Source organism: Sinocyclocheilus rhinocerous, unplaced genomic scaffold, assembly GCF_001515625.1.
Source record: "Sinocyclocheilus rhinocerous isolate Xijiao unplaced genomic scaffold, SAMN03320098_v1.1 scaffold864, whole genome shotgun sequence".
NCBI classification, from domain to species: domain Eukaryota; kingdom Metazoa; phylum Chordata; class Actinopteri; order Cypriniformes; family Cyprinidae; genus Sinocyclocheilus; species Sinocyclocheilus rhinocerous.
Window position 1 is genome coordinate 1,375,477 of NW_015645567.1, and position 10,592 is coordinate 1,386,068.

Below are 10,592 nucleotides of genomic sequence, written 5' to 3' on the forward strand. Positions count from 1 at the left end.
AAAAAAAAAAGGAGACACACTTAAAAGGAATAGTTGACCCCAAAATAAAAATTTGATAAAAATTTACTCAGCCTCAGACCACCCAAGATGTAGATGAGTTTGTTTCTTCATCAGAACAGATTTGGAAAAATTTTGCATTACATCACTTGAGGCGTTTAAACTTTAAACCGTCACTTCTGGCTGAAAAATTACTCCATAATACGTAAAAATGCTTCTTCTGGTGAAAAGTCTATCCCTTGTTGTCCTCTCACATCAAAATCCACTGACATATGTGACCCTGGAGCACAAAACCAGTCTTAAGTCGCTGGGGTATATTTGTAGCAATAGCCAAAAATACATTGTATGGGTCAAAATGATAGATTTTTCTTTTATGCCAAAAATCATTAGGATATTAAGTAAAGGTCATGTTCCATGTCCTCTACAGAGGACAAAAGTCTATGCCTGGGTCCCAGGAGGATATCGATGTTTACCAGTTAATGGGTGGTTAACTGTGGCTATAAGATGGTAAACACAAGTAAAAGTATTCGATCAAAGTATAAACCGGTGACAGTTTGACACACTATACTTCATGTAAAACTATTGTGAGCATTTTATAATAGTGTATAATTAATTATTTCTTAGTTTAGTTAGTTTTACAGTTTTTTTTATAAACGAGATTTCATGGAGTATTTTGATGGTTTTTGAATGGATTTCTAACATGTTTTTAATTAGTTGTTGCATCTGTAAAAATACAGATGTTTAAAAAAAACAAAAAACACATGCATATCTTCCACAACATAATTAATCTTTTTTATTTACTTCAGTTTGCATTTACAACTTCAAGTACATTTACTTTAAAATGGTAAAAGGTGTTAAAAGATCCCAAATAAACTACCAGCCATCAATTGACGGTGCTAATTAACAAAAAAAGACTTCAGCCTGGTTCTTATTAAAAATTAAAAGAAGAAAAAAAAACAAGTGCATGATTAAATATTTCAGTGTTGTAGTTCACTAAATGATAATATAAATTAAAAGGCATTATTTCAAATATTTAATTCACACCATACTGTATTGTCAAAGCATGCAGGTGGATTTAGAGACTCATGATAAAAGTATGAAAATATGCTGTGCTTCTGAATAATGTACATTATTATCTGATGGTTTCTTCTTCATACATCCAGGGCTCAGACTCCTTTCACCTAAACTGTGGGAGATAAAAGAAGAAAAGAAGAACAACAACTTAGTATCTAAATTTCATTATAAAGGCAATATTGTTACTGGAATACAGGTAAAGTGGCCCAAAACGAACAGTGTCTCTGAATACTTACTGCATTCTTGAGGATGCTGCCTGATTTATGAAAGATTGAGGTTCGTTTAGAGCTGGTTTTGGCGGGCTCAGGTGCGGGGGGCTCCTGTCGAAGTGGTTCGAATCTGGGCGGGTCCAGTGTAAACGTGTCCAGACTGGGCAGTTCCATTGTGGGCGGGTCAGGAAAAACAGTAGGCAGTGAACTGTCAAAACTATTGACTGCGCTCTCTGGAGGCGAGTCCATGGGGATTCCTCCCATTTCGTAGTGCTTTTTCCTGAGTTCTCCCAATCGAATACGCTCGTTTTCCAGCTGCTTCTCCAACTCTAACACTTTCACCTATCAACAAACATGAGTACTTGATTTAATCCTTTGGGATTTGATTAGATTGTGTGTGAAAGTGTTTTAATACCTAAAACTCTACCATTTTTCACTCTGGTAAACTTACCTGGGAATCCATTTCTTCTGTTTTGAGCTTTATAAGAGACATGCTGGAAAAGTCCATGGAGTCTGTGGAGCAAAAAAAAAAAAAAAAAAACATATTTCTCTCCTGATTCATCTTTTTCACTGGAGGAAGCAATATTATGGATAGAGGACTCGTATTCTAGCTGGAAACAACAGTTTAAAATTTAAAAACGTGTTTATTATGAAAAATCTTTTCACTTCACAAGACATTAATTGATGGACTGGAGTGGTGTGGATTACTTGTGGATTATTGTGAGGTTTTTATCAGCTGTTTGGACTCTCATTCTGACGGCACCCATTCACTGCAGAGGATCCATTGGTGAGCAAGTGATGTCATGCTAAATTTGTCCAAATATGATGAAGAAATAAACTCATCTACATCTTATATGGTCTGAGGGTGAGTAAATTTCCAGCTAGTTTAAATTTTTGGGTGAACTATTCCTTTAATATGCATTCTGGCGTTGTTGAGGTGATAGCAATCTTCACAACTTGCGTAAAGTTTATTTCATGCTTTTTGCATTTGTGTCCATGACACTTACTCTTGTTCTCAATCTGCATTTGTCCTGATTTAGTAGATGACACCACAACAGCGGCCATGTCATTCACGTGTCGGGATGCTTGCTGTAAAGTTTGGAGTTTCTTGTTGCCTCGATCTGCCTTTACCTGTTAAATGAAGGATTGATGTGTCAGAATCAACAGATTTGATTTGATTAAATGCACACTTATATTGGTCTGAAGGATTTTACCTTTGAAGCAGCGACAAGTTGTGCTGTACTGGCCGCGATCTCATGAGAGCAGACGATCAGCTCTTCATATTTGCCTCTATCAGTCACGACTTTGTCAGCAGATTCCCTTTGTGAGATAATAAATCACAGTTAAAGGGATTGACACCAATAAATCCAGGTTAAAGCTTTAAATATTCTACACACTCACAGCATCTGCGTTGCACCCCATCCTACAGCCTTTGACGCTGAGATGAGACCCTCTGTCCAACATGAATTTTTAGCATAGAAGTCCTTGACAGAACCGGCGCCCTGACAGAAATGAGCAATAAACACACAAAACCCTGCGTTTGAGTGTGTGAAAACATAACATTTATGAAAACTATCTAAAATTTCCACTGTTACCAAATCATACCCGGCCACTTTCCACAATGTCTCTCTGCAGATCAGTAGCGGATGTCACCAGCATGTGTATAGCCTATGGACAAGATGACAAAAGTGATGAAAAATGACATTTATCTTGATATACACTTACACTATTTAAAAGTTTGGGGTCTGTAAGATTTTTTTATGTTTTAGAAAGCCCTGCTCACCAAGGTTGCATTTATTTGATCAAAAATACAGTAAAAACAGTAATATTGTGAAATATTATTACAATTTAAAATACTGCTTTCTATCTTCTATTTTAAAATGCTTATTCCTGTGATCAAAGCTGAATTTTCAGCATCATTACTCCAGTCTTCAGTGTCACATGATCCTTCAGAAATCATTCTAATATGCTGATTTGCTGCTCAAGAGACATTTCTGATTATCAATGTTGAAAACAGTTGTGCTGTTTTTGTAAAAAAAATTGTTTAAGATGCTTTGATGAATAGAAACTTTAAAAAAAAACAGCCTTTATTTGAAATCTTTTGTAACATTATAAATGTCTTCACTGTCACTTTTGATCAATTGTATGCATTTTAAATGGTAGTGTATTTAACAACATATTCATATCTGTGAATCTAAACATACCTTCATTAGATCTGAACACGAGCCAATGATGCTGTAATAGAACAAAATACAAATTTAAATACATAACACATAAACTACAAATTGTGTGTGTTATTTAAAAAACTATATCCCAAACTAACCTTTGGTTAACTTCCAGCTTCACTCCAGATGAATCTCTTCTTGCCAGGCTCAATATTTCCTGTATTACATAAGAAAAAAAACATGAAGTCATAGCAAATGAGTCCTGAGTTCAATCAAGAATCATTAACACCATGTAACTTACATCCATTCTCAGCACAGCATCTTCAATGGCAGAGGAAGTCGCAGTCATTTCCTTATCCACCATATCAGCCAGCTCTTCCTTCTGCACGTCTGCTCCCCTGGGCCGCAGGTCCTGCGAGAGACCAGGAGAGAGGTCACTTATTACGTCACACAAACACAGATCAAGTCTGAAGATGCCATCTCTGGTCCACCGCACCTGTCCTTGGTTGAGGATACGCTGGACCACAAAGCGGACAGCAGTAGCGTCTGCTCTCGGGAGTGTGGCCTTCAACTTCAGCTCTTTCAGATACTGGAGGCAGTGAGTGGCACAATCCCGACAGTTGTCTGTCAAACCTATGCAGAAATCAACCTAAAATCATCAGATTGCTGGAAAAAAAGAGCTTGTACTAGTTTAAGGTGTTCAAGATGGTTTTAGGAACATGGTAGATGATTTTCTGCTGGTTTGAGACGGTAAACCAACTCTAACTAGCTTGATCAAAGTGCTCTACCAGGTTGCAACCAGATCTACAGTTGACAGTCCAGTTGATCAGCCATCTAAGGACTATAGATGAGAAGTTTGGACCAGCTAAAAACCATGCAAAACCATCTGGTATTAGCTGGATTTTTTTAATGCAAATCATCAGTGCAAAGTACAAAATTTGAATAACTTCAAAGACTGTTAATTTTCTAATGCAATCATCTGTATATATTTTGTAATGCAAAACTTGAATAACTTCAAAGACTGTGGTAATTTGCAACTTATTTTTTTAAGAAATTATAAATTATATCTAGACCAGCTTGGACCATCTAAGGACCATAAATGAGCAGCTTGAACAAGCTAAAAAAAACATGCAAAACCATCTGGTGTTAGCTGAATCTCTAATGCAAATCGTTGGTACAAAATGTATTAATCAAAACCTTGAATAACATTAAATACTGTGTTAATCTGCAACCTTTTTTAAAGAAATTATAAATTATACTTGTCTTGGACCATCTAAAGGCCAAAAATAAGCAGTCTGGACCATCTAAAAACCATACAAATCTGTGACGTATTAGCTGGACTTTCTGAAGCAAATCATTTGTGCAGATTTTGTAATACAAAATCTTGAATCACTTTAAAGATTGTGTTAATGCAACTTACTTTTTAAGAAATTATAAATGTGTTGTGTACAATGTTTTGTAATATTACAGAACGTTTGAGTATGAATGTCAGTCGCACTATATGCTTAAGAAATGTGCATGTGTGCTTTTTTAATAATAAAGAATTTCTCTCACGGTCTGCTTGGTCCGTAGGTGCCGAGTGTGCAGTTCCTGCTCCGTTAACAATAGTGTCAGCGATGAGATGGGAGAACTGGGTTACCGACCTCAACAGACCACTGGCATCTAGACAAGGAGGGAGAGATTACATCACACTAACATCTGAACCTGTAGCTTACTAATGAGAACGAATGAAACCTTACCATCCATATTCCTCAAATAGGACACATGACTCTTCTGCATCTTATCAATGGACGCCAATGTCAGCTCAGCCCGATTAATCAAATAATCTGCAAGCAGAGATTAGAGATATATAGACTAAAAGAAGTGATGAGGATATTGAGAGGTATGAGGAGGAGGAGGGTGAGGAAGGACAGACCTGGGGTGCTGATGCAGCGCACGTGTAGCGGATCGTCTACTTTGGCCACGGCGTCCAGCACGATGCCCTCGGCCTCCACCACAGCACACTGCAACAGACTGAACTGCTCATCCTGCAGCTTCTGCAGCAACAGTCCTGAGTCCTGACTTAACTGTACAGAAAAAAACACACAACAAAAGCACCAATTAAGACCCTCAAAATACTACTACAGTAGATACACCTGACCTACATCCCAATGTGCATTCTGTTCATCCTATACAGGATCAAAGCGTCTCCCAAATCATAGTACTTTGAAAATGTATCATATATAATATTTGAGCATTATATCAGCTATCAGTCAGCCCACTCTCGAAATATTGACAGAAATAATACTTCATTATATTTAGCTATTATTAAATTGAATCAAACATCATATTTCAGTATTATATTAGCTATCAGTCAGCCCACTCTCTAAATATTGACAGAATTAATATTTATTTAACTAATATTATATTAGCAGTAATGTAATTATTTTGTATTACATATCTTATTTCAGTATTGTATCAGGTATCAGCATCCCAAAATCATAGTACTTGCCCACAATCCCTAGTTTTTCTGACCTTGGCCTGCATTTGGCTCTGCAGCACTGTCATCTCTCTCTGACTCCTGTCTCTCTCCTGCAGCAGTGTGGCCTGGTGGAGTTGGGTGGCCTGACGCAGGTTAGTGATCTCAGCCTCCTGTTCCTTCACTGAACGGAGAAGAACCTCCTTCTCCGCCTGCAGACCCACTAACACACTGCTCAGCTGGTCTCCTGTCTAAAACACACATACAAACACAAATAATGTTTAGTTTTGAAGGTGTAGTGCTGATCCAGACACACTAGATGAATTGACAAACATAAGCAGGTCTTGACAAAGAGATTACATCCTTTGTTCTTAGTATATATTAGGCTGTGTTGTGTGTTATGTATTTGCGGAAAATAAAAATAAAAAAGATTACAGACTAGAATGATTTCTGAAGGATCATGTGACACTGTAGACTGGAGTAATGATGCTGAAAATTCAGCCTTCCATCACAGGAATTAATTACATTTTAAGATATATTACAAAGGAAAATTGTAAAAAATTGAAATTTTAAGAATATTTTATCATTTTAATGTTTTTACTGTATTTCTGATCAAATAAATGCAAATAAACTTTTGACAAGTACTGTATATTATATTATACTTCAGTACTATATAAGCTATCAGATCACTCTCTAAATATTGTATCAGCATCTGATTTTGTAAAAATTATATTGGTCACCCACTAATATGTTCAACTAGTGTCTGCATGCTTGTGTACAGTAAATTGGTAGTTAACATAAAATTCTTTGGGAAACAGTCATGGACTAATGGTTAGAGAGTTGGATTTGTAACCCAAAGGTCGCAGGTTCGAGTCTCGGTACAGGCAGGGGAGTATTATGGGGAGTGAATGTACAGCTCTCTCTTCCACCCTCAATACCAAGTGTGTGTGTGTGTGTGTTCACTACTCACTCTTGTGTGTTTGCACTTGGATGGGTTAAATGCAGAACACAAATTCCGAGTATGGGACACCATACTTGGTCGTATAGGACACCATACTTGGTCACTTTCAAGAAAGTCACATTATGCATCAATTGGACAAATGTAAACTGCTTGCATTTGTTTGTAACAAGGTCTAAAAAAAATACTCACTTATCACATGCTGTGTGGTATCGGCATTTGGTATCGGGGCATTTTAACGAGTAACAGCAGGAATTAATTACATTTTAAGATATATTACAAAGGAAAATTGTAAAAAATTGAAATTTTAAGAATATTTTATCATTTTAATGTTTTTACTGTATTTCTGATCAAATAAATGCAAATAAACTTTTGACAAGTACTGTATATTATATTATACTTCAGTACTATATAAGCTATCAGATCACTCTCTAAATATTGTATCAGCATCTGATTTTGTAAAAATTATATTGGTCACCCACTAATATGTTCAACTAGTGTCTGCATGCTTGTGTACAGTAAATTGGTAGTTAACATAAAATTCTTTGGGAAACAGTCATGGACTAATGGTTAGAGAGTTGGATTTGTAACCCAAAGGTCGCAGGTTCGAGTCTCGGTACAGGCAGGGGAGTATTATGGGGAGTGAATGTACAGCTCTCTCTTCCACCCTCAATACCAAGTGTGTGTGTGTGTGTGTTCACTACTCACTCTTGTGTGTTTGCACTTGGATGGGTTAAATGCAGAACACAAATTCCGAGTATGGGACACCATACTTGGTCACTTTCAAGAAAGTCGCATTATGCATCAATTGGACAAATGTAAACTGCTTGCATTTGTTTGTAACAAGGTCTAAAAAAATACTCACAGTTTCTTTACTGTTCAGAGCACTCTGAGAACGCAGTAGCTCCACTCGCTTCTCCTCCAGCTCACGTCTTAGTTTCTGCATCTCCAGCTGCAGCTCCTGTTCCTGACACAACTGACAACAAACACACTCATTCAGACCTCATGCTGTTTTGTTTAAAATTATGATAGCAAAAAACTGCATATAGGTTAACATGGGATTGGGAAGTTGCACTGACTTTTTCCTGCAGCTGGTTCTGCAGCGCTGTCATCTCTCTCTGATGTCGGTCTCTCTCTTGCTGTAGGATGGTCTGGTGGAGATGGGCGGCCTGACGCAGGCTAGTGATCTCAGCTTCCTGATCTTTCACTGTACGAAGTAGTTTCTCTTTTTCTGCCTGAAGACCCACCAACACACTGCTCAACTCGTCTCCGGCCTGAACACACACACAGATCAGAGAAACTTTACAGTATCTACTAGGATGTTTTAATGCATTCAGTTGTTCATCTAGAAATCTGGAGCCATTTATGCACATGGACAGAGGTCTTACCTTCTCCTTGCTCTGCAAAGCATTATGGACTTGGGATATTTCAGCCCTCTCGGACGCTAGCTCTTGCTTCAAACGTTCAATTTCTGCTCTCTGTGCCTCCAGCTGAAAATTACAGTTCAGTTCAGTTAATGACAGGTGGATATTTCAGCCAGGCTAATAAATCAGCAGATATTTTTAAGATTATCTGCACTAGTTGCAATTAAGTCTTCTACGTGATTATCAATGGATAATGTACAATTTCTGTTGTTTTTGAATAATTATGAGTAAATGCACCACTGTTCAAAAGTTTGGAGTCAGTAAGATTTTTTTTTCTTTTATTCAGTAAGGATGAATTAATTTGGTCAAAAGTGACAGTAAAGACATTTATAACGTTACAAAAGATTTATATTTCAAATAAAAGCTGTTCTTTTGAACCTTCTATTCATCTGAGAATCATGAAAAATATGTATCACACTTTCCACAAAAATATGAAGCAGCACAACTGCTTTCAGTTATCTGATAATAAAATTAAATGTTTATTGAGCAGTGTGATTTCTGAAGGATTATGTGACACTGAAGACTGGAGTAATGATGCTGAAAATTCAGCTTTACATCACAGGAATAAATTACATTTTAAAATAATTTAAAATATTCAAATAGAAAACAGTTGTTTTGAATTTTAATACTATTTTACAATATTACTGTATTTTTTATCAAATAAATGCACCCTTGGTGAGCGTAAGAGACTTCTTTCAAAAACATTAAAAAAAAATCTTACTGACCCCAAAGTTTTGAATGGTAGTATATGTGTAAAATAAAAACATACATTTTTAACATATGAACATAATTTTTTATATTTTTAAAACATTAAATTATTTTCAGCAATTACATGCACATCTTATTTGGTCTACATTTTAGCTATCAATACATTCACACACACACACACACACACATATACATACAGTATATATATATATATATATATATATGAAATACAATTTAAATATAATAGCATAGTGGTAGTGTCAGACTGAAAATCTCAAGAATTACTGAAATCATAAACATAAATGTGTGTAGTGTGACCTCGGAGCTTCTGGCCTGTTTCAGTTGCTCCACCTCTACCGCCATCTGCTGTTTGTATGTGAGCAGCTCCTCCTGCGCCTGCTGAGGGCTGCTGAGCTGCTTCACCATCTCTGCATTCTGACACACAGAAAATCATGACCATTAACAATGACAATTACCATATGGCAAAGACATTTCACCATCTTAAGTTTATCTAGGACGAATGAAGATACTTTTTTCTCCAGAACTACTTCTGGCAAAATATTTGTGGACAATTCCTCGCCATAACAGAAATATGAGGAAGAAAATCACAATGTGTCAAAGTATGGTTTTACTGGAGGATCACATATCTTATAATTGATGCTGCGAGTGACAAAGTTACAGCCACTGTTTGTCAATAAAATGTGAGATAACAGCAAAATAATTCATTTGTCATATGCACAAAAATTGTCTTTACCTTCCGCATGAGATCAGCATGTCTGCTGACCAGCTCGGCGTGCTTCTCTTTGAGTCGAGTGAAATGTATCTGAGCAGTTTGAGCTCTGCCTAGAAAACACGAGAACAAGAGATTTTCATACACACTACCATTCAAAAGTTTGGGGTTGATGATTTTTGAATGTTTTAGAAAGAGGTTTCTTATGTTCACCAAGGCTGCATTAATTTGATCAAAATAGCATTACATTTTAAAATATTGATTTTCTATTTGAATTTATTTTAGAATGCAATTTATTCCTGTGATCAAAGCTGAATTTTCAGCATCATTACTCCAGTCTTCAGTGTCACATGATCCTTCAGAAATCATTCTAATATGCTGATTTGCTGCTCAAGAAACATTTCTGATTATTATTACTGTTGAAAATAGTTGTGCTGCTTAATATTTTTGTGGAAACAGTGATACATTTTTGTTCAGGATTCTTGTATGAAAGTTCAAAAGCATAAAATTTATTTAAAGGAGTCCTATTATGCTCTTTTACAAAGTCTTGATTTTGTTTTGGGGGTGTACTAGAACAGGCTCTCATACTAGGTTGTTCGAAAAACACATTATTTTTCACATATTTTACATTATTACAACACCTCTCTCCTCAGTCTGGCATGAACGGCTCAAATAGTTTTAGCTGGGCTTGTGATTGGTTAGCTTGACCAGTGTGTGTTGTGATTGGTTAGCTGGGCCAGTGTGTGTTGTGTGTGTTGGCACTCGGCGCCTGGTCAGGAAATGTCACGCCCCTTACCTGCGAGCTTCAGCGTCAAAATCAAATCAATTTGAGCGCGATTTAAACCCGGATGATTGTAACCACTCTAAGT

At 36.6% G+C, this 10,592-nt stretch overlaps 1 protein-coding gene across 1 annotated transcript in view; it reads right to left on the reverse strand.

Moving 5' to 3' along the window:
- Nucleotides 1–965: 965 nt before the first annotated feature.
- LOC107706759 (huntingtin-interacting protein 1-related protein-like) overlaps nucleotides 966–10,592 on the reverse strand; it is a 16,838-nt gene continuing 7,211 nt past the window's right edge. The window contains exons 15-34 of the mRNA XM_016510562.1: nucleotides 9,748–9,836; nucleotides 9,312–9,428; nucleotides 8,250–8,351; nucleotides 7,941–8,135; nucleotides 7,727–7,837; nucleotides 5,960–6,154; nucleotides 5,361–5,511; nucleotides 5,185–5,271; nucleotides 5,000–5,107; nucleotides 3,942–4,078; nucleotides 3,747–3,857; nucleotides 3,604–3,662; nucleotides 3,485–3,515; nucleotides 2,886–2,948; nucleotides 2,682–2,782; nucleotides 2,495–2,600; nucleotides 2,288–2,411; nucleotides 1,732–1,793; nucleotides 1,308–1,622; nucleotides 966–1,183 (exon numbers count right to left, since the gene is read on the reverse strand). Coding sequence (XP_016366048.1) covers nucleotides 1,175–1,183; nucleotides 1,308–1,622; nucleotides 1,732–1,793; nucleotides 2,288–2,411; nucleotides 2,495–2,600; nucleotides 2,682–2,782; nucleotides 2,886–2,948; nucleotides 3,485–3,515; nucleotides 3,604–3,662; nucleotides 3,747–3,857; nucleotides 3,942–4,078; nucleotides 5,000–5,107; nucleotides 5,185–5,271; nucleotides 5,361–5,511; nucleotides 5,960–6,154; nucleotides 7,727–7,837; nucleotides 7,941–8,135; nucleotides 8,250–8,351; nucleotides 9,312–9,428; nucleotides 9,748–9,836 — 2,273 coding nt within the window. The 3' untranslated portion in view covers nucleotides 966–1,174. The remainder of the gene's footprint in view (nucleotides 1,184–1,307; nucleotides 1,623–1,731; nucleotides 1,794–2,287; nucleotides 2,412–2,494; nucleotides 2,601–2,681; nucleotides 2,783–2,885; nucleotides 2,949–3,484; nucleotides 3,516–3,603; nucleotides 3,663–3,746; nucleotides 3,858–3,941; nucleotides 4,079–4,999; nucleotides 5,108–5,184; nucleotides 5,272–5,360; nucleotides 5,512–5,959; nucleotides 6,155–7,726; nucleotides 7,838–7,940; nucleotides 8,136–8,249; nucleotides 8,352–9,311; nucleotides 9,429–9,747; nucleotides 9,837–10,592) is intronic.